Raw genomic sequence first — 24,012 nt, forward strand, 5'->3', positions numbered from 1 at the left:
AAAACTTTACAAAAATAATTTTACGTATGAAGAAGATGAGGATTATAATGATGATATTAAATTTATCCAATGAAAAATAAATTATTGAAAACTATGAAGAAGAAATAGAATAAATATATAATATTTTATTAATTATGTAATTTTAAATTTAATATTATTATATTAAAATCATGTATTATACATGATTTATTATGTAATTTATGTTAATACCGAAATATCCGTCTAATGACATACTAATCCCCATCTAAAAAGCTGAGGTGATTTAAGAACCTTGAGAAAGTTTGAAATGTTCATGGCCGTAGTAACATTGCAACATTACACATAGAATGGTAGGTTTACATTGCACACATGTAAATGCTTAATCTCCTTTCCCCCACATAATCCATCCTAGATAATTTAATATAAACACATCATTATTGGAACATGAAACACGCAAAACAGGCCTGAACCCAAGTTTGAAATCCCAAAAGAAAGACATGGTTTGTCTAGTGATCATGATGCTTCTTCTCAAATAGACCATCAGGACCTGGCATCCAAATACAATAAACATCAGCAAAAAAAAGGAAGAAAGCCAAAGGCACACATGCATCAGTGCAAAAATACAGGGCAAATGTACTGTATCATTTTGTGGGTTTTGAGAAATGTTCAAAACAAAGAGAATCTAAACTGTAAATGTTTAACATTCAAATTTCTTATCGAACTGACAGAAAGCAACAAAAATTTCCATATTGTACAGCTAAACCCTGAACATTTGATCAGTATGAAATGAATACACGATCAGTCCAGATCCAAACCGAGGTTCTAATTTAACCACGTACCCAACCAGACTCTATAAAGGAAAATATAAGATAAATAACATTTTGGATGTGGTAAAAGAAAGAAGAATAAATCTCTGAACATGAGTGACTCTCAATGAAGCTCCAAATGATATTCTCACTACAAAGTACAAAACTAGTCACTTTTATTTGGTTCACTAAAACATCATTATGATCTTTGGAAGCAAAAGAAAAGATCAGCCAAGAACAAGAAAACATGAACTGATGGATTGTACCACATCTAGAAATTTCTTACAACCCCAAGCTATAAAACGCTGGGCGGTGTTTATAAAATGGCAATTAACACAAGCAAACTGAATGGCCAAAGTCCTCTTACATAGACTGCTTAACCCAAGCTGTGCATGAACTATCTGAACAAAATGTGCATCCAATTGTGAAAAACTAATTGACAAATAAGAGCAGTATATAAACATTTAATAAAAGGGTTAGTAAAGCACAAATATTTGTCAAGTCTAGATCTTCTTAACATTGATAATATAATCTAAATTGATGAATAACTCAAACTACGTTAAGTTGCATGGCTAACATCATCCCTCTCACATGCTTCAACAATAAGTAAAACAGCAAATAAGACACCCAACAAAAAATTATTTTCCATGTCAATTGTGTTATCTCTGATCAGTATATTATTTTTTATTGACGACATCATTAAACTTCAGTTGACATCCACAAGAATGCTAAAAATGCTTGCAAAGGCTGTACATTGAATATATACACACATGATGGCAGATGAGCATGGGGATGAAAAGGAAGGTTCTTTGGATAAATGGATGAACCTTAGAGTTACTCATTTTCAATTTCTGGATTTGATATGCATAAGAACGCAACTGGCAAGTTACTTTAGTAAATATTCATTTTGTTGATGATAATTGATGCGGTGATTAGGAGGGGTCCCACCGTGCTACCACGGTGGAGGTCAAAGTTAAGAGGGTCAACGGGTGTACGGTGTTAGCCGGTCGAACGAGTCATACGTCGATCAGGAATTAAGCACCGACTCACCATCTTCGGTACAGGGAGCAATCAGACCGACGCTCAAAGGACGCGCAGAAGCCGAGCCGAGAGGAGTCGCTCGGTCTAGCAACAGACTCGACATAAACTGAGCACACAAACGATAAACTACCCATCGAGCGGCTATCCCACTTGGCCTAGCAATCGAGCATGAGGTCAGTGGGCTTCCGGCCGAGTGGCTATCCCGCTCGGCCCGGCAACAGACAACACTTGGACAGTGAACTCTCAACCGAGCGACTATCCTGCTCGACGTGACAGCAGACAACCCAGGGATAGCAAAATTCCGGTCGAACGGCCATTCCGCTCGGCCAAGCAATAGACACAGAAAGATATCTTTCGACATCCTTTTGGGAGCTACTGCCGCTGGCAGGCGGCATGGTCAGACAGAAGATCGTACAATGGAAACTTCCACTATCACTTCAAAGATATGCTCAGCCCGTTAAAGTACTGTGTTAGGGACACTTTAGTACATGTCTTTTCAGGGAAAGCTTCGAGATGCGTGCTCACCTTGGGAAGCGTGCGCGCGTGCTTCCAGATCTCTATATAAAGGAGGTCCAAGCATCGGCGGAGGTATGCTTTTCTTGCGATTTCTACTGTTGCGCTACAATTCTCTTTGCTTCTTCTTGCTTCGCAGAAGACTGACTTGAGCGTCGGAGGGCCATCGTCGGGGACCCCTTCCCTGGCTCGGCACTGACGCTGCTTGTGTTGGATGTCAACAGGAGCGTCACGTCCCCAGCATCCATCTCATCAACTTTCGGACATGATCATATTTGACGTTGTCTGTGGGAACGTCACCTGAATCCGAGCCAAGAAGATGGAATACACTGGACGACTAACCACCGTGACGTTAACTCAAGAGGACCTGGAGATGCTCGTGCAAGCACGGGCAGCAATTATGATATAGCAACAACAACAACAGGCGCTAGCCGATCGGCTAGAGCCGCAACCTGCAACATTGGCGGCCGATAGGCGAGCGGGGCAAGAAGACCGAGCGAAGCAACTCTCCGTATGGGGGCAGAAGCGAAGGCCGACCGGCACCCAAGGGGAAGCGCCGCCCGCGCCAATCCCCTTCCATCGAGCTCTGTTCCAAACCCCCTCGGAGATAGCCCAAGCGCATCAGGAGCGGAGATCATCTTCCGACAATGTGCCCGTTCAAGATGCGTAGAAAGGAAAAGCGCCCCGAAGCGTCGCGTCCCCCGAACGGATCAACAGGCAGTTCTCGGAGGAGATCTTACAAGACACTCTGTCTCGACACTACACCCTATTGACGATCAGGACGTACAACGGATCGACCGACCGAGATGATCATTTGGATCAGTTCAACAATGAGGCTACGCTGCACCAGTACACGGACGGAGTAAAGTGCAGAGTCTTTTTCACGACTCTTTTCGGATCGACGCAACACTGGTTCAGAAGACTGCTAGACGGTTCAATATGAAGCTTCAAAGACTTCCGAGACGCCTTCCAGCACCACTTCGCTAGCAACTGACGTTCCTAGAAGACGAGCGCTAGCATCTTCACCCTTAAACAAGGACCAAAGGAAGCGCTCCGAGCGTACATCCAACGTTTCAACCAAGTGACCATGGGCATCCCCTCGGTCTCATCCGAGATCATGATGAATGCCTTCACCCAGCGGCTCGTCGAGGGAGATTTCTTCCGATCACTCATCCGGAAGCCGCCCAGAGACTTCGACCACATGCTCAAGAAGGCCAACGAGTACATCAACATAGAAGAAGCCCAAGCGGCCAGAAGAAAGAAGGCCCCGACCAAGCATTCGGCGCCGATCGGCTAGCTGCCATCTGTCGCCCAAAGGGTCGAGTTGAAGGAGCACGACCGCACCAGGAGACCAGGGCACATATCGTACAGCATGTGGCGCCCGGTCGGCCCAGGGCATCGAAGGGCAAGGTATGGACATCTATGTTTTGTTCATTCCACCAATCAACGACGCACAACACATGGGACTACCGAGGGCTGACGCTAATCGTCAGTCGATCGACCCCTAGAGGATATCACCGCCGCTCCTTATCTCCTAATCGACGAGATCGTCGTCGCTCGATCGAGCGGCGAGAGGAAGAAAGAAAGGAGCCCGAGCGCCATCGCCATCAGCGAAGGGAGGAAACCGATCCCTCCAGGATCCCAACCGAGCGTAACAAGTCATCCGCCCGGGAAAAGGAAAACAAGAACAACGCTTCCCGAGGAGAGATAGGCATGATCGCAGGAGGGCTGACTGGCGGAGACTCCAACCATGCCAGGAAGTCATACGCTCGACGATTGGAGATCCATGCCGTAGGGTGCAGCAAGGAGAAGGCCAAAGGGCCTCAGATCAACTTCGGCCCCAACAATCTGGAGGGGTCAAGATCCCTCATGACAATGCGCTAATCATCCGAGCGGTGATCGGCAACTACACCATTCACCGGACCTTCGTCGATACGGGGAGTTTGGTGAACATCATTTTTAAGAGGGTATGGACGTCTATGTTTTGGTCATTCGATCAGTTGCAGATCGATCGCATCAAGCTGCTGCCCGTGGCGACCTCGCTTTATGGATTCACAGGCAATGAGGTTTTGCCGATTGGCCAAGCAAGATTGGTTCTCGCTGGGAGAAGAGTCGTTGAGGACCTGGACTACTAACTTCATAGTAGTAGACGCGTCATCGGCTTAAAACGTCATCTTGGGTCGACCGACCCTCAACGAGTTCCGGGCAGTAGTGTTGACCTACTGCCAAAAGATGAAGTTCTCAGTGGACGATCAGGTGGGCGAAGTTAAAGGCGACCAATTGGTTGCTCGGCGTTGCTATGTGGAAATAGTCATGATTGAGGCTAAGACCGCTCGAAAAACTCTACGACTAGATGTAAATGCTATCACCGAAAAACCTCCCACTTTAGTATATGAAGAAAAGGAAGAGGTTCAAATCCGCCCGGGCCGGTCGGAAGCCACGACCTTCGTTGCCGCCGACCTGGAGGAGGAGAAGAAGGCGGAGCTGATCGCCTGCCTCAAACAGAATCACGATGTGTTCGCTTGGTCGACACATGAGCTGCCCAGCATCCCTCGAGCGTGACCCAACAAGAGCTTCACGTCCGACCGGACACTCGACCGGTCAAACAAAGAAAGAGGGATTTCAGCGCAGAGCAGAACATGATCATCCGGGCGGAGATAGAGAATCTATTGGAGGTCGACCATATCAGGGAAGTCCAATTCTCGAGCTGGCTAGCCAATTTGTGTTAGTCTCCAAGCCGGGCAACAAATGACGAGTCTGCATCGACTTCCGCGACCTCAACATGGCCTGCTCGAAGGACTTCTATCCACTACCCAGGATAGATCAAATGATGGACTCGACGACGGACTGCGAACTGATCTGCATGCTCGACGCATATCAAGGATACTACAAGCGTCGCTCGCCCGCGAAGATCAAGAGAAGGTCAGCTTCATTACGGCCGACGGAATATACTGCTACAACGTCATGTCGTTCAGACTAAAGAACGCTGGAACCACCTACCAGAGGCTAATGAATAAAGTGTTCCGACAACAGATCGGCCGTAATATGGAGGTATACGTCGATGACATACTCATTAAATTCCTCTAAGTCGCTGACCTGTGCGCAGATATCAACGAGACTTGCCGGGCGCTAAGGGCATACAGAATAAAGCTGAACCCTAGCAAATGCTTGTTCGGCGCGAAGGGTGACCGCTTCCTAGGCTACATCGTCATCGAACGAGGCATCGAAGCCAATCCAAACAAGGTCCAAGCTTTGCAGAATATGCCTCCGCTTCGAAATTTGAAGAAAGCTTAGAGGCTGACCGGTCGGATCACGGCGCTATCCAGGTTCATATCTAAGTCATCCGATCGAAACCTGTCATTCTTCAAGATACTACACCGAGCTATAAAATTTCAATAGGACGCCAAGTGCGACCGGACGCTGGAGGAGCTGAAAGAGTATCTGAACTCACTGTCTGTGTTAGCCAAGCCAGTCGCGGCTGAGCCGCTCTGGATCTACTTGTCATCTAATGAGCATGCGGTCCGATCAACTCTTGTTAGGCAGAATGGCCCAGAGCAACAACCTGTGTATTTTTTTAGCCACATATTAAAAGATGTTGAGCCCCGCTACACTGGTCTCGAAAAGTTGGCTTATGCATTAGTACTCGCCGCGCGGAGGTTTCTGCCGTACTTCCTAGTGCACTCAATAATAGTGACGACTAACAACGCCTTGGGAAGAGTCCTCCTCAATCCAGAGGCGTCCGAACGGCTAATTAAGTGGACGATAGAGCTCAGTGAGTTCAACATTCAGTATCAACCCCGGTGGGCGATCAAGGCTCAGGCCTTGGCAGATTTTGTCACGGAAGTCCAGAGTGACGAGCCGACGGCAACGTGAAGGATATATGTGGACGGCTCATCCACTCGGCAAGGCAGCGGGATCAGCATATTGCTTATCTCGCCTCGGGAGGACCGGATGCAGCTGTCCGTCCGGCTGGACTACCGAGCCACTAATAACGAAGCAGAGTATGAGGCGTTGGTAGCCGGACTACAGGCAGCTCGACACGTGGGAGCAGTTAAAGTCCTCATCCACTCGGACTCCGAGCTCGCCGCCCAACAGTTATATGGGACCTTCGAGATAAGCAGCACACGGCTGAAACTCTATGCAGAAACTTTTGAGAAGCTAAAGGCCAACTTCTAGTTGGTTGTTATACAAAAGATCCCCCGATCGGAGAACCAAGCGGCGGATGAGTTAACAAAGCTAGCCAGTTTGTTAACGTCGATCATCATAGGTCGGTCGATCGAGCAAGTCTCGCTTGTGGCGCACGTCGACCGAATAGAGAGAATCATCTTCCCGAACGACTAGAGGACGGCCCTGACAGAGTTCCTGCATTCGGAAGTTGCACCTGTCGATCCGGAGGAAGCTCGCTTGCTAAAGAAGAGGGTCGGACAGTTCATGTTGATCGACGACCAGCTCTACAAGAGGGCCTTCTCCCGACCCCTCCTCAACCTCAAGTGCGTCGAACCAGAAGACGTCGAGTACATCCTGAAGGAGATGCACCAAGGCTCTTGTGAAGGTCATCCGGGCGGCCGTGCGTTAGCTCGAAAAATACTTCTGGTCGGATATTTCTAGCCGACCCTCAAGGAGGATGCCGCTCGGACAGTTGCAACTTGCTCGTCCTGCCAGAAGTATCACAGCATGCTGCACCGACCGACCGAGGAAATGAAGACGTCCACGGTATCATGCCCGTTCGATCAATGGGGCATGGACATCGTCAATTCTTTCCCCATAGCGACCGGTCAGCAGAAATTACTACTCGTGGCGGTGGACTACTTCTCGAAGTGGGTAGAAGCCGAGCCGCTAGCAAAAATCACCGAGCAGATGGTCATCGAGTTCGTGTGGCAGAACATCATTTGCCGGTTCAACATCCCACGCCGGCTTGTATCCGACAACTAAAGGCAATTCGTTGGTCGGGGACTCAGAGAATGATGTAAAGGCTATGACATCCAACAAGCCTTCACCTCGGTAGCTTACCCGCAGGGCAACTGGCAGGCCGAAGTCACCAATCGAGGGATCCTCAGAGTCTTGTGGGCTCGACTCGACCACATGGGAGGCAGCTGGGTCGACGAGCTCCCAAGTGTGTTATGGGCTCTCCGCACGACTCCGAAAAAAGCGACCGACGTAACCTCATTCCAGTTGGTGTACGGCAGCGAAACAGTTGCCCCCGTGGAGGTCGGAGTAGAATCCGATCGGGTGCACCTCTACGATGAAAGGAACGTTGAACGAAGGCTGATGGAGCTCGACTTGGTGGATGAAGCAAGGGCAAAAGCCGACGTTCGGCTAATGGCGTACCGGCAGCGAATGAAGCAGAACTACAATCGACGAGTGATTCCGAGGTCCTTCTAGGTCGATGACCTCGTTTGGAAGAAAGTGAAGCCGATCAACGACGTCTCCAAGCTCGAGGCACCGTGGGCAGGACCGTTCAAGGTCGTGCAGAAGCTCCGATCGGGCGCGTACTATCTGGAGGATGAAGAGGGGAGGCAGCTCGAGAGACCACGGAGCGCGAACCATCTTTAACCCTACAGGGTTAGATGAGAGGTGCGCAAGTGAATCTTGTACTTTGTATCTGTTGTGTGTTTGACGAACGCAGGGCTAAGTTTGAATAAAAAAACAAAGGCCTCCAAGTGCATCTCCCTCAACGGTCGAGCGATAACTTTAAACCTGGATGTACGAATTTATATCAACGATCAAGCGGCGACCTTAAACCCGAGTCTTCGTCAAATCGTCGAGCGGCGACGTTAAACGCGAGTCACCACCAAATCGTCGAGTGACGACGTTAAGCCTGAGTCTCCGCCAAATCGTCAAGCGGCGACGTTAAACACGAGTCTCCACCAAATCGTCGAGCGGTGATGTTAAACGCGGATCTACATTAGCGGTCGAGCGACAACCTTAAACTCAAGTTTTCACGAATTCCTCAACAGCGGTCGAGCGGTGACCTTAAACCCAAGCCTTTATCAACAATCGAGCGGCAACTATAAACCCTCGATTCAGAGACCCTCGTGCCGCTCGGCTGGATTTGACATTGCATTCAACTTACGGGCCCGGCATGCGGAACTCACATCTCTCCCGTTCGGAATCAAGTGGTCGGACCGGGCATAAGGGTTTCCTTTTCTTCCCCGTGCGGGGTCAAGTAGTCTTCGGAACAGGGAGATCGTTCGGTGCTATTTTTAAAAATACTTTCTGAGCTGATCGGGAATTAGAAAAATGATGAACAAAACTAAGAGCTTTAGCAAATAAGCAGGATGCGAAGAAACATACAAGGAGATAAAGTTCGTCCGAGCGGACAAGCATGCATTTCAACTTCAGAAATTTTACAAGACTTGAGGACTACACACTACAGGGCTCTGCCTCACTCGAGATAATCTAGTACATCGTCGGGCAGCGCGGTTGTAAGATTGTCCCGGCTTATGACCTTGTTGGTCATAGCGGTCGGCAGGTGGCCCCCCTCGCGAAGCTGATCGATCGTCCCCTCAATCGCCAAGTCGAATAGTCGAAGGGCCCGGTCGGTGACTTTATCGCAGAATATGTCCGAATGGATGTAGGTGTGCTTCATGGCCTCAAACCTACTCCCTTCGGCATACTGAGAAACACTCAATGCCGCCCAGGAGCCCTCCAGCTCATCCTTAGCAAAGGCAATTTGGTCGCGGAGGACGCTTCTTCTGTCCAGCGGCTGTTCCGCTCAACGATCAGGAAATCCTTGGCCTCTTTAAACTTTTGGGCGAGGCCCCGAGCCTCTTTATTCTTCTCGTCCAGGTCGACGATGACCCGGTTCTTCCTCACGTTCGCCGACTCGATCTTGTTATCAAAGGTGACGACCTGCTTATTCAGTCGCTCGAGCATGGTGGCCTGCCGAGCGCTCTTTACTCGTTCGGCCTCAAGCAGCTTCTCGCTCTTCTCCAGAGCGACTTGGAGTCGAGCCACCTCGACGTCAATCTTTTCCTGAGCGGCGAAGGATTTGCCGCTCAACGCCTTCATCTATTTAACTTCCTCCTCCAAAAACACAAGCCTGTGGCACATGGTCAGGCTCTTCACCCAGTACTGCAGACAAGCAAAAAAAGAGTTTGTGAGGGCCGATCGAAGGTAAATTATGAAAATACATTAAAATAATTACTCCAGTGGACATTTGGGTGTGACTGTCTGCGAGCCTGTGGCATTTGGCAGGCGCGAGCGTCCTCCCAGATCTTCGCGAGCGGCCCTTAGATGTGAATCTGGTGCTCGGGGGCCCTAGACTCCGCGCTCAACTTGCGGTACTCTTCGGTCGGCAAATGGAAGATCGTCGTGATATGACGTTGATCGCTTGGGGCTGATTGCGCCGAAGTCGCCCAGCCAGACGATCTGGAGGCGGATGTCGGACGGATGCCAAATTTTTTTACCTTCAAAGGCCTCGAAGGTGGCGGCATAAAGGCCACCGACGGAGCGGCTAGAGTCCCTTGTGGCAGCTCGACAAGGGACGGCGTCCGATCAGACGACGCGGAGGCCACCGTTTGTTGAACCGGAGTTAAGGTCGAAGTCTCGACCCGCTCGGCCGACTGCACCCCCGAGGTGGCGGAGCGCGATGAGGTTCTACTCGCCGCCTCTTGCGCCGGTTCAGGGGCACGTCAGAGGATGCCAAGCCCGATGGCTCCTCGTCAGGAATGATGGGGCATTGCTCGGCCGAAGTCTATGAGCCCGGCGCGACTCCTCCGCTCGGCACGTGGCTAGACTCGCCTTCACCCACCACCACTGGCATCTCCTCGCTTAGGCGGAGCGGATCTTCGTGGGAGCCGATCGGTTGTAAGCCTCGACTCGCTAGTTCTTCAGTGGCCACCGCCTCGATCGCAGAGTCCTTAAGCTTCGCCTTGCCGGCTATACGTGCTTGCATCATGGCTTCGACTGCAAGAGAAAAAGGGAAATCAGTTAGCATCAAAGGAAGAGGTAAAGAAGCTTCATACCTAGGCTGGTAGCAGACGAGTGCGGATCGGACTCAGACCGAAGATGTATAAGACGACCTCTAGCAACAATTTATGGATGTCGTATTTCTGACCAGCTGGCATGGAGGCTGCGTTCAAGTAGTCCGAGCGACTCTTGTAACTTTTCATTGGGGGTTGAGGCGCCACTTCGAGCAGACAGCTAGTCAGGAAATCTGGCCGCTCGGAAAAGCGCATGAAGAAAAAGTATTCCTTCCCATGCTTGTTGGAGGTTGGCAGTTTGTCGAAAAAGACTAGATCAACTCGCTACTGGAAGAGGAAGGTCCCGAGATCGGACAGCTTAGGGAAATAAAAGTAGTGAAAGACCCGGGGATAAGGGGAATGTCGTGCAGGCGGAATAAGATGATGACTCCGCACAACAGCCGAAGAGAGTTCGGCACGAGTTGAGGAAGGGAAATGCGGAAGTATTTACAAACCGCTGGAATGAAAGGATGAAGAGGAAACCACAGACCGACAACAAATTGATCGCGGAAGAAACAAAGACAGTAGGTCGGCGAGAAATTGGGTCGATCGGACGGAGAAGGCAAAATGATCTGATGATTAGAAGGAATTTCAAAAGCCTTGCGCATGTTCTCAGCGTCAACCCCATCAAACCTAGACTCCATGAACGAGTACCAGAGTCTAAGGACAGGAGCAAGCGGTTGAGAGGAGCTGATCATCGCAAAAACAGACGAAAAAAGGAATCTAAGGGAGAAATGAGATCGAAATAGGTAAAAAGGCCACCGGAAAGTCGCTGGAACAGGAAGAAAGGCCGAAGAGTTCAAAAGCAGACTTGATTAGGAAGAAAGCTTACTGGGAGATGGTCGCCAAGGAAGGAGCATGGAGGATCGCAAGAGCAAATCGCACAGAAGTAGAACACGAAGGTCGCCGGGAGCACTCGAGGAAGACGGACGCGTAGAGGAGGCGGTGATGCGACGGGCTTATAAACCCCAGGCTCGGCCGACCGGAGCCGTCGAATCTAGGTCGCGAAAACCCAGGTCAAGATCTCACCGTTGAATTCAAACTGTCAAATGTCACATCACACTTGTCGCGTCAGGTGTGTTGCTGCTGCGGGTGTGAAACGTGGCGCACCATCACAGGTCGGCAATTAAGGAAGACGTGGGAATATGTTCAACCTTAATAAACAAGGATTTGCACGATTCCCAAGAAATCTGGGTGACGTCCGATCGGATCGAGAGAGCGCGCTTATGACCGAGCGGCAAGCTTCAAAAGGCCGATCGACAAGGATCGAGCCTATCCTGATCGGAGTCCATACAGCGACGAGGGTCGATCGGAAGGGAATCAGCTCGCACAATGGTCAAGTCAGTCGGACTACAGCCTCTTTCGACTAGACTTGAAGGAAAGGTTTGTGATGCGATGATTAGGAGGGGCCCCACCGTGCTACCACGATGAAGGTCAAAGTTAAGATAGTTAATGGGTGTAAGATGTTAGTCGATCGGGCGAGTCATACGCCGATCAGGAATTAAGCATCGACCTAGCATCTACGGTACAGGGAATAATCAGACCGACGCTCAAAAGACACGCAAAAGCCGAGCCAAGCGGCTCCTCCGCTCAGTCTAGCACTCGACATCAATTGAACGCACAAACGGTAAACTATCCACTGAGAGGCTATCCCGCTTGGCCCAGCAATCGAGCATGTGGACAGTGGGCTTCCGGCCGAGCGGCTATCCCGCTCGGTCCGGCAACAGACGACACTTGGACAGTGGACTCTCAGCCGAGCGGCTATCCCACTCAACGTGACAACATATAGCGCAGGGATAGCAGAATTCCGGTCGAACGGTCATTCCGCTCGGCCAAGCAATAGACACAGAAGGATATCTTTCGACATCCTTTTGGGAGCTAGTGTCGCTGACAGGCAGCATGGTTAGATAGAAGATCGTACGGCGGAAGCTTCCACTGTCACTTCAGAGATATGCTCGACCGATTAAGGAGCTGTGTCAGGAACACTTTCATGTCTTTTCAAGGAAAGCTTCGAGATGCGTGCTCGTCTTGGGAAGTGTGCACGCACGCTTCCAGAGCTCTATATAAAAGGGATCCAAGCATCGGCGGAGGTATGCTTTTCTCGCGATTTCTACATATGTGCTACAATTCTCTTTGCTTCTTCTTGCTTCGCCGAAGACTGACTTGAGCGTCGGAGGACCATCGTCGGGACCCTTTCTTGGCCGGCACTTATGTTGCTTGTGTTGCAGGCAGGAACGGAGTCCACAGGATGTTAGCAGAAGCACCACGTGCCCAGCATCCATCTCATCGACTTTCGGACAGGATCAATAATATATGTAAGTTGGTAGATCTTTGATAATAAAAAGCATGGTTATCGTAGATTCTAATTAAAATGATGAAACAGTCTAATTGCATGTCATCATAAACATAAATGAGTGTGTATTCAGAAGGATATGAGAGGAAAAGAAAATCAATCAGATATAATGTTCCCAATGCTAATCACGATTTATCATTTTATTTTGTTTGTTTATACATTGTCTTGAACATCCCCTACATATATAACTCTAAAAACTTTTAAAAGAACTTTAATATGCAAGCTAGAAAGACTAAAAAAATCAAAATTATATTTTAAACTTATTTCACAAGGGTATTGCCTTAATCCTGTCTGTCTCTTAGTCATCCCCCATGTTATCTAGGATGTTATGTGTTGCATCCAAAAGATTATGAGCATTTCTAGGTGACTACCCTTCCACTAAGTTATGGAAGACCTAGCATCTTGCTTTCAGAAAATTCTATTGCCAATCAACCTTAACGTTTGCAGCACACCCATCAACTATCATGTATTAGCTTTAACATAATATTGAATGAGCACGTCCCCAATGAAGCAGAGATGAACGTGAAAGAAAATAGTTCAAAAATTTATAGAAGTTTCTGTAACAGTACTTGTAGATATCTGCTTTGAAAGGGGCAAGGAAAAATAATCTTCAGAAAAGACATCATGAAGAACATATATACATGCTAACAAGAAATAATAGGTCATTGAACAATGCAGAGTATGATCATAGAGCTTGTGGCATTTTAGGAGGATAACAATTAAAATCAAGTTGAGCGATACAGAAGAACATGGGAGCAAGGTGAACTTACATGATTCGTCCATGAAAACTCTTCCTGAAAACAACTAAATAAGTGTTTTAGACTAAATTTTTAAAATTTCTGATTACTAAAGTATCCACACATACAAGTCCAATTTGTAAACACAACCATGAACATGATAATCCAATCAGGTAAGAAGTTGAAACAAAAAATCTTACTAAATCAAAGACGTAAAAATTCTTAGAAAAAAAAAGAAATAATCCGAATCACAATTTCAATAAATATAACAATCACCAAAATAGACCCATAGACTAAAAACAGATGAGGATAAAAAAAAAAAGAGTTTTCGAACAGTAATCAAAGTAAGGATACAAACCCCAAGGGAATTCCTTGTTTCGAATGTGCAGATAAGGGTAAGCCTGCAGATGATGATATAAGATCATAAATTAGATCACCATACACTTAGTATTGACATGAAGCGGAGAAAGATGAAATACCGGGGGTTCTTCATGATGAGGATGCCCCTTCCAGAGATTATAGATCGCGAGGATAGTGCATGTAGTAATCCCGGCATAAGTTATCTTCTCCCACTTCGCAGCCTCGCCTGCAAAGATCACGATCAAAAGCAACCGATTTCAAAATCTAAGAATAGAAACAGCACCAAGAACCTTACGAGGAGAATCGAACGTGAGGAGAACCAAAAAGAGAAAGATCAACCAACAAAGACCAAAATGGAATTAGGAAGCCTTACTGGCGTCATCATGTGCCGAAGCAGAGAAACTACGCTTAGCTGAGGCCGCGCCGTTGCCCTTCGCTCCTTGTCTAAGAAGCAAGGACGCAGATCGAAGGCCGAATCTCGCCATTGATGCCGCCATCGTCCCCTCCCTCTCTCGCCAGAAAGCTCGACGGTTTTGCTTCTCGCTAGTCGCTAGGTCAGCCGCCGGTTCAACTCATCAGAACGGTTCAACTCATCAGAAGAAAAGATTCTGGACTTGGCTTTATTTTCCATTTCACCTCTCAAACTTGTCTAAATTGTATGTTACCCTTTGAAATTTATGAAATTGTATTATTTCACCCTCTAAATTTAATATCACCATGATAGAATATGATGGCCGTAGAGAAAATTGAATTTTACCCCTTAATTATCTTTTTTTTTTAATTGTAGGCTTTTGGATTTTAAACTTATCAAAATTTAGAACAAAAACTACAATAATTTACTGAAGCAGTTAGTTAAGTTTTCAAATGCTCAAAACACACATTATATTTACAAAAACTACAATAATTTACTGAAGCAGTTAGTTAAGTTTTCAAATGCTCAAAACACACATTATATTTTTCAAATTATCAAACTATGTATACTAAAAATACCCCTTCAAATGCTTGTTCAATCATTAGCCACTTGAACAGGCAATTGACGCAGCTACAAAAATCGATTTTGTAGCCAGATGCTAGGTTGATTGCAAAATTCATCGAGTGGCTACAATTTTTGAAGTCAGTTCAATATTTGAAAATCTTCAAAGAAAATATGCATAATTTTTTTTACTATGATATGAGTTCTTTGTATTTGACAAGTTAAAAAGAGGTGAACTAGCTTACAAAAGATTAAAGAATATTCCCTAGTGTTTAATCAACTTGTGCCAACAATAATATAATCTATTATAACAACCAAGATGCTATTAGGACATATAATAGCATGTATGATTGAAAATCTTAAGAAAACAAAAAAAAATATTAGTAATTAATTCCTAATGGGATAATATCCATTAACTATGTGAAGTTAAAAAAAACAAATCTTATGTTTGCTATATAAAGATTTTCTTAGAGTTCAAGTATATAACTCATCAAAAGGAATGAGATTAAAACTTCAAAATAAAATCAATAAGCATTAATTCACTCATTGTCATTCACTCTTGGATAGAAAAGGTACAACAAGAAAAATGGTAGAATTAAGCAACAATTTTAAGAAGATTTTGGGTCTATATTTTTTTATTATTCAAAATTCACATTATCTCCTCTTCTCTTTTGTTTTAAGTTTGTTCCTTTTTCTTGATCTTAGAGAACTCCAAATCATTGGCAATTTGTGAGCTTTAAAGATTTGGAACACCTTATCTCTAATCATTGTATCTTAGTGGACAATTGTCATCGACCGTAAACACTTGAGTGCTATTTTGTCAAGAGAAGAAAGTCCAATCCTTCTTGATTCACTTCCAAATTGTTGACCTTTTGTCGAGTCACTAGTTCACTAAGTCGCTTCAGAGTCAAAATGTGTGAGCTCATGACTTTATATTAGGATGACCTAGACACAACCATTAAATAGTTTTAAAATTAACAATGTTTATCACAAACAAATTAAGCTAGTTGGCCTTCTATTATCCTCAACAACCTTAAAGTTTTAATTTTAAACAAGGAGTTGAAGATATAGGATGCATCGAGATGTATATATGGATAAAGAATCTTCTTCAAATTTGATGAATTCGGCAATGCCCAATCTCTCTTAGTTGAAAAATCCTTATATGTTGGATTTGAACCATTAGAACAATTTCACGCACTGACAAAATCAAAGTTGAGATGAAAAAAAAACCCACAAACAAGGTTTCTATTTAAAAATAAATAATATATTCCTCTTTGCAAAGATTCAAACAATTACCATCATTGCTAAATCTCTCCCAAACTTTGGTGAATATTGTTTGGAATATAACAAAGATTTACAAACTAAATAATAAAAAAAAAATCAAGGAATCATTCTAAGATGAGTTCTATATTGTGATCAAATCAAGTTTGTAGAACTAGAGTTTGAGAATGATAAACAAATTCAGACTAATGTTTTGCACATTAGCATGATTTTGTGATTTGTAAAGGCTTGAATTCGGTGCATCTCCACAAATATATCAAATAATTATAAGAATCAGTTCAAACACATATATTATGAAGAGACAAAAAGATTGAGATGTTAATCATGAAATATTCTGACAATATTTGTACAAATTAACACAACAATTTAATATGTTTGCATTAATGTTTCTTGCTTTATTACTTGATCCTCTTTGTTCAAAGGTTATTATCTCAATTCCCTAGAGAAACTTGATGAACACAAAATATATTTGGCATGCATTAAGCCTCTTACTTGAGATCTCTCAGTAAAACTGAATAAACAGGTTCATATTATATTGAGGAGCCACATCCATATTAATTGCTCCCTTTCATTTGCAATGCATGGATCAGAACTAGAAATTAGAATACTACAACACTAGCTAGAGATATGCTTCATTGTGTAGAGAGTAGAAGATCCAACAAAAATTGAACACCCATAAGCACACCACTAGAGGAACAGCTCCATATATGTGTCGGTCGGAACCTAATCCTCCTTTTCACCATGATCATAAACTTTGGAGTTTTCAGTCCTGTCGAAGCTGTTGCTCCTTTCCTGTACCATATGCAACATAGGCAATTTATCAGTAGGCTAGTGGGTGTTGTTCTATCTTACAAGGAACAAGTAGCATTTGTGTTTGGATTTACCACTTCGGAGATCGGAGATAGCTTCTTGCTCTCGGAGGTTGAAGCGATTGTCGTCGAGCAACGAGGATCGCATTTCGCCCACTTTGTTCATGTAGGAGTTAAAGGAAGGAAGGATCGGACTATGAAATTAAAGGAACATGTTTTTATTTGTAGAGAACTCACATTCTTTGCTGCCATGCTAAATGCTTCTCTGTGAGGAATATCAGGCTGAGCAGCTTTGATTCTCTGTATTTCCTCCCTAATTTCATGGCAATGAACATTAGTCATCAGGCAATACCTTTTATCACCAGTTAATGCTTTCTTAATGTATGCTTAAGTTTGAATTGACCTTCTAAATCTTAAAACTAGACCTCATCCCCCAAATTTTGCCAAAGTTGCTCACAAGTTCTTCACTTTGCTAGACAATTATTACTCTCCTGCTCGGCTGCTTGAGTTGTCCTTGTGCAAACTTTATTGATCTTGAATATATATATTTTTTGGCATCTTGAATGCATGGCCTATGAACTAGCGTACGCCATAGCGTAGCATTTAAAGGACTCACCCATGCATGGCATATGTGCTGCTGATTTACTCAATGGCGATTTACTAGTACACAACTAGATATACAAGATCCTCCTAAACTATAACTATTCTGACTAGTAGACGACGACCTAAGCTACAACTAGGATCTCAGTGTTCATTGAGGACGTGCATAGAGATCTTACTTCATGAAGCGATTGTAAGCAGAAGGCATCCTGTGTTTCTTCTCAGGAGCTGTACCATGAATTCATGCAGGCCAAATTATATATATATAGATATATATGAACATATAGAGAGATCTTTAATTTCTAGAATTAATGAACAAAAACTAGAATATAATAGAGCAAGCTTACGTTTCACAACGAAGGGTGGTTTTTGGATCATTGACTCACTGGAGAAGGACGACGACGGCGGTGAAACCCTCAGGCAATCGGAGCAATGAACCTGGAGTTGGCTGGTTGGATGTTCAGCCAGAGTTAAGGGTTGCTGGATGGGCCTAGGGCTAAGGAAGGAGAGATGGTTGCAGTGGCCACACTTGACGGTCACTGTGTCCAGAAGCCTCTTGCATGGAACCCCAACCTGCAGCCAAGAAAAAGAGGTATTAATTCTGTAAAATAAAAAATAAACAAATTCTTTGTTGACCGATCCATTTATCGTGTTCCACTGAATTTTGTAAGAATGCATCAAAGCTCATGAGATCTTACAAGTGTTTTAAGTAGTAAAAAATAACGACTCCTGATCTTAAAACTAAAGCATGGAAACCCTAGCAATCGAGTCTCCTCGTGCATGAAGGAATTGATCTGGATCTTCCATGAGCTTCTTGAAATCTTTCTTTTTTCCAAAAAAAAAAAAAAAAATCCCCTCTTCCAAATCCCAAGGGAGGCTACAGCAAGAACCCTAGAAGGCATGCATCAGAGTATTAAACCTAACAACAACACAAGCAGAAAAGAAAAGAAAAAAAAAAAAAAAAAAAAGAAGAAAGAAAGAAAGAAAGAAAGAAAAAGCAATACTTCTAGTCGATCTTCTGAAAGATCATTCGTAGTTAGAGGCCACGTTTAAAGATCCCAAATCAGGACAAAAGAATCGCGATGAGGGATTGCTTTAATTTAGGCTATAGCTGAAAAAGTTCTGCCACAAAGAAAGAAAAAAAACACACACACAGATACACACTGGAAAAGAAACATGTATGGCAATATAATGGACAATGAGGCTGCGATCGTTCACTAGCTTGTTAATCGTCTCTTCTACTATTGAGGTGCCGTTAATTACCGCAAGAACAGTGTTGCAGTAGGTGCAACGCACGTAGCACAGGTGCTCAGTGGGAGAGACCAAATCCATGAGATCAGCAACAAGACAAGAGCTAGCTGATTAGATTGAAGGAGGATGGAAGAGATCCAAGTAATTGATAGATAGATAGATAGGCGATGGAGCTTGCTCACATGATCATGCAGTCCATGATACCTGCTTAGGGTTTCTATTCTGGCAATAATGCCCGGGCGAGGCAACCCCACTCACCACTCTCAGTGATATCTAGCTAGCTAGCTATATCTTTCTTCTACATACACAGTGGATCCGAGTACATATATGCTCTTTAATTAATTTAATTATATATATTTCTCATGCCACACTTGATTATGATCATGTTCTACATTTTCTAAATAGATAATTTGGTCAAAAGCTGTTATTATATATCCTCGCAAGTGACAAGCTACTACTACATCTACTACATCTGGTAGGATGTCTATATATAGGTATAAGCTTTTAAGCAATTCCCATAATACATAATATATACCTCTAATCTACACACGCTTTCACATCGATTCCCTTTTAATATACAAACGTTTGAAAGAGCTAGCTGCATTAGAATTTGGAGAAGAAGGAGAAGGAAGAATATATAATGTATTGATAGATATATAATATGTAAGGAGGAAGAGGAGAAGGGGGAGGAGGACAGGGAGAGAGATGAGGGTTTCAGTTGTCATTATCGAGGGAGGCCAGTGAGTGCGGGAAGTGATGTGACTATTCCTCGGTTTCCCAACAGGGAAAAAGAAAGGAGGGCCCTCACAGTTGCCCACTTCGTATAAACCCCACCACCATTGCCTTGTCTCCACTCTCCATTAGCCTTCTCCTCCCAACCTCAACTCATCACATCGACCACAGCAACAAGCATAGCCATAGGCTCTGCGGGCAGTAGCTGCCATGGCATATATCTTTGATGGATTTGGCGACGCCGAGTGGGTGTGAGCCAGGCCTGACTTCCTACCATCTTGGGAAAGGTAAGGCATTAGGGCGAGGGCAAAGGCAAGGGAAGGGAATTGGACGTGATTGATTCATTAATGTCTGATATATAGATGTTGGCGTAGATGATGATGGATTGTATTGACTTTCCAAATCCCAAGCTAGCATGCAGATGTATTCATGGTAATTTGTTGCTTGCTTTTTTAACGCAGGGGAAATTATTCCCATCCATCACCCCTACGCGTTCGTCCTCCATCTGCTCGGTCTCGGTGTCAGTGCACCACCAGCCACCCACACCCTCCTCATCAGCTATAGCTGCCGCAGGCCAGAAGAGCTGGCCAGCTTGCGCCAGACGCAACAAGCTAGCCTTTTACCATTTCCAGCCAAAAGAAACAAAGAAAAACCTTCCTCTATTTATATTTATATAGTAAAAATTAATTAATTATTCATCAAATATACTTCTCATTAATTATTGTTCGTGGCTTGTCATCTTGTCGCGGGCATGGGGTGGGAGTGCGATCGAGCACATGCGCCGCTGCAGAAGCTGAGCATTTCCGTGCGTACGCTGTGTGAGGAATGCTTTAATTTGTGGGCTTTAATATTAACCTCGATACCACTGTTTTGTTTTTGTTTTTTTAGAAAAGGGCTGAAGTAATAAATAGGAAAGAAAGAGAGAAAGAAGAAGAGAGGGGGAGAGGGGAGAAAAGAAGATGGAGAAAAGTGTGTTAGATGGAAGGTACCTGGCATTTAATATATTATATGGAAGTTAATTAAAGAGCTGATGGCAAAGGTACGAGACCTAGCTAGAAGTAGATCTTGTGCACAGATCTAGTGAGGGAATTAAGATCCTCCATATGTTGTATTTAATATCTTTTAAGATTGGTTCAAATGTAATTTAAGATTTATGATATGAGACATGTTAAGTGATCTTATAACTTAAAGATTTTTAGAGATCTTGATCTAATTTTTTAGTCTCCAAGATTTTAGGGATCTTGATCTAATTTTTTTCCTTATCGACAAGAATTTTATGGTGTCGTTACCCTCTAATTTCCTTAGAAGATCATCTTCTTTCTTACTCTTCTTCTTCCTTAGGGATCTTTCAGACAACACTAAAAGACAACGATAGTGACTCTTTAATCAAGTTAATTGTCATATTTGGTTTATACTTTATGTTATTATGTCATGTTTTCAACATAACTAGATCCATGTTCATATGTCTTGTATTTTTCTTTGTTTGAGTTCTTATTTCATTACTAAAATTCATACGGTTAAAAGAAAACTCAAATTTTGATAATTGGTATCAAAGTCTTAGCTCTATTTCTTTTATTGCATCGTAATACGATTTGGTTTTAGTTGATCTATCGTTCTTATGCTAGCTAAATTTTTCCTTGTATAAACTATGTTTAATCGTCGAAATCATTTACATAGAAAACCTAGGGAAAACTTGTTTTTTAAGGTTTTCGTGATTATCACCAAGAACATGAATAGTGGTGAACCGTCGTCGTCTTCGAAAAGAAGCGTTGCGTTTAACTTAATTTTAGGTCAAATTATGATAGTTCAATTGATTGGTTTGGTCGGTCAATCGATTATCAAATTAACAGAATCATATCAATTGACTTAATCTATTAGTTTGCCCTAATTGATTGCGTTAGTTTGGAAATTAATTGACTCAACGAAGATTGAATACGCGATTTATTTTAATCAATTACAGGTTTGATCATGGTTGCCTAATTGATGATTTTTATCAATCGATGAAATGCTTTAAAATTAAACACAGAAATGATTAGAAATGATCGATCAATCGATTAAAGTTATCATGATTGATTGAAATTTTTTTTCAATCGATTACCATTCTTAAATTACAAGAGGATGAATTACCAATGAATTAAACTTTTTTCCAATCAATTAGAATTATTTCTACATGAAACAGTAGATGAAACAAACTATTAAAGAGCATTAAATAATTTTTTAATGCGTGATTGTTCAAGAATGAGATTACGGAGCATTAAATAATGATTCATTAGAGAACTTCAAAGAAGTTTTGAGTGGATTCTATATAATCGTATAATATAGTAGGTTTTTAAATTGATTGTGCAAATTAATTGAATAAAATCAATCCATTAGCATATAATATTAATTAATTAATAAGTTTGATTTTGAGCTATTAACGTGGATTAAGTGATTATTTATTTGGTTAAAGTTACTAAGATTTTCTTAGACATATCTACACATATGCTATTATATTAAACTAATGTGTCGGTCCAAAGGAAGACATTTTAGATAGTTTTACTAGATTTTATATTGGTAGACGTATATCTATGATAAAAATAATTAACCCAAAAGGGAAATTATATTTATATCAAATATATGTTCAAGATAATCTACAATTATAGTATTGGTGTAATTTCTCCTGGGTTGAAGTTACCAATTAGACTAAGTTTGAGTTAGCTCAATCTTGAGTCTTGATACTTGAGTTTCGATGTTTGATAATATATGGAAATTGTTGGTGCAATTGTCCATATGGAAAATTGACAGTCAAAGATTGACTAGAAGAGTCAAGTAGGTCAAAGTTGACCGGATACTTAACTGGGAAAGTCCTAACTGGAACTTAGGTAAGGGCAAGACCAACGAGAAGGTTGATAGAAGAAGGAAATCCAAGTGGGTCAGTGTTGACCGGACACTTGGTATTGGAAGTCCTAGTGAGTGAATCCATGTAGATTGAAAAGTCCCGTTGAGTGAAGCCAGACAGCTGGAAAGTCTTGGTGAGTGAAACCAAGCAGTTGGAAAGTTCTCGTGAGTGAAGCCAGAGATATAGAAATCTAGGTGGGTTAAGGTTGATCGAATACCTGGTCTTTGGAAGTCCAAGTGGATCATGAAGGACTGGACACTTGGCACGAGATGGTAAGTCAAAGTGGGTCAAGGTTGATCGGACACTTGGCACGGGGAGAAAAGTCCAAGTGGGTCAAAAGATTGACCGGATACTTGGCGATGAAGTCCCAATAGGTCAAGGTTGACTAGATGTTAGGCATGAGGAAGTCCTAAAAGGTCACAGTTGATTGGATGTTGAGATTGGGAACCCTAGACTTGAGTTAAGAAAGTTAAAGTTGGTCAATCAATCAGGTGATCGATTGAGCCATCGATCGCTAAGAAACATGGTGAATCACTCAGTTGATCGATTATGAGCACCACGATTTGACACAGAGCGCTACCCAGCTGATCGATTGGGCTACTCCAATCGATCGATTGGCATCAGGTTTTAGCTAAGCACAATACACACTGTGTTGGATCGATTGGGAGAGAGTCCAATTGATTCTGGGGTTTTCCACGAGCGCACAGTGGCATTCTGGATCAATCGATTAGGTGATCGATTGGAATATGACTGTTGCAAACTGTGGGATAAAAAGCGCTCAAAGATAAAAATGGCTACAACTCTTCTTCTCACCAATTCTCATAGATTTCTCTCCAACATTCACCACCAAAGTTCTTGAAGACTTAGAGGGAAGTGGTTGCATTTCCAAGTTGATCAAGAGGTGGACAAGCAAGAAGACGCAAGCTAGGGTTTCATTGGTGTAAATCTTGTAAGATTTCATTTGTATTAGCTTCTCTTATCTTCTTGTTGTATTAGATTCTTATAAGAAATTTGCCCACCTCTGGAGTGTTTCTGAAGAGTGTATTTGATAGTGCATATGTGAGAGAGGGCTGGATCCTTGGATTAGTTACCTCTTTGAGGTCGATACTAAGTAAATCCCTTGTGTTAGCATTGAGAAGTTCACTTCGAGTATTTCTGCTCCCCCCCCCCTCTATCTTCCGGAGTGTCCCAACATATAGAACATAATTTATTTTGTTCAAATCATGCACAAAACGTGTTAGCTCAAAGGAAAGCATATTGTATGACAAATTAAAGTTATTGTAAACTATGGACCAATTTATAACTCATATAAAGTATCGAATTATTCTCATAATGGGGCAGTCCAAAAGAAGGCTCATTATGTGACTAATTAAATTTTGAGCTATATTAGAGAGTACTACTAATAAATTATATTTTAGTGCACAGAGTAAAAATGTAATATTATATTTGGTATCTCATAAAGAGTCTATTTATATACATTTAAAATTTTATTTTATTTACATAATTTTATTCATATTCTTGGCTTTAAATAAATCGTGAATTTATATAATCTATATGTTGGTGCAACATCCCTCAGGTCAAGGTTGACCTGGTTGACCAAGCTGAGTCTTGGTTTGAGTTTAGATGTTTGACAATAAGTTGTTAATTGAAGAAAAGTCAAGTAGGTCAAGGTTGACCGAATACTTGACTGGGAAGTCCTAACTGGGATGTTAGGCAGAAGGAAAATCCTGGTGAG

At 43.2% G+C, this 24,012-nt stretch overlaps 2 protein-coding genes across 4 annotated transcripts; both read right to left on the bottom strand.

The window, feature by feature from the left end:
• Positions 1 to 258: 258 nt before the first annotated feature.
• LOC122006124 (cytochrome c oxidase subunit 6a, mitochondrial-like) lies at positions 259 to 14,344 on the bottom strand. The gene is made up of 4 exons (XM_042561484.1): positions 14,127 to 14,344; positions 13,873 to 13,979; positions 13,752 to 13,794; positions 259 to 526 (listed from the first exon to the last, which is right to left on the bottom strand). The coding sequence occupies exons 1-4, from the start codon at positions 14,248 to 14,250 to the stop codon at positions 486 to 488; spliced, it is 315 nt and encodes a 104-aa protein (XP_042417418.1). The 5' UTR covers positions 14,251 to 14,344; the 3' UTR covers positions 259 to 485.
• A 2,116-nt stretch (positions 14,345 to 16,460) lies between these two features.
• LOC122006125 (protein DROOPING LEAF-like) lies at positions 16,461 to 18,933 on the bottom strand. Of its 3 annotated transcripts, XM_042561485.1 has the most exons (7): positions 18,421 to 18,629; positions 18,115 to 18,307; positions 17,764 to 17,989; positions 17,596 to 17,644; positions 17,054 to 17,129; positions 16,892 to 16,972; positions 16,461 to 16,799 (listed from the first exon to the last, which is right to left on the bottom strand). In XM_042561485.1, the coding sequence occupies exons 2-7, from the start codon at positions 18,196 to 18,198 to the stop codon at positions 16,731 to 16,733; spliced, it is 585 nt and encodes a 194-aa protein (XP_042417419.1). In that variant the 5' UTR covers positions 18,199 to 18,307; positions 18,421 to 18,629; the 3' UTR covers positions 16,461 to 16,730. The 3 variants fall into 3 exon arrangements, with proteins under 3 accessions (XP_042417419.1, XP_042417420.1, XP_042417421.1); XM_042561486.1 differs by lacking the exons at positions 18,115 to 18,307; positions 18,421 to 18,629 and adding an exon at positions 18,680 to 18,933; XM_042561487.1 differs by having other exon boundaries at positions 17,764 to 18,307; positions 18,421 to 18,626.
• Positions 18,934 to 24,012: the final 5,079 nt, after the last annotated feature.

This window comes from Zingiber officinale, chromosome 7B (genome assembly GCF_018446385.1).
Source record: "Zingiber officinale cultivar Zhangliang chromosome 7B, Zo_v1.1, whole genome shotgun sequence".
In the NCBI taxonomy this organism is placed as follows: domain Eukaryota; kingdom Viridiplantae; phylum Streptophyta; class Magnoliopsida; order Zingiberales; family Zingiberaceae; genus Zingiber; species Zingiber officinale.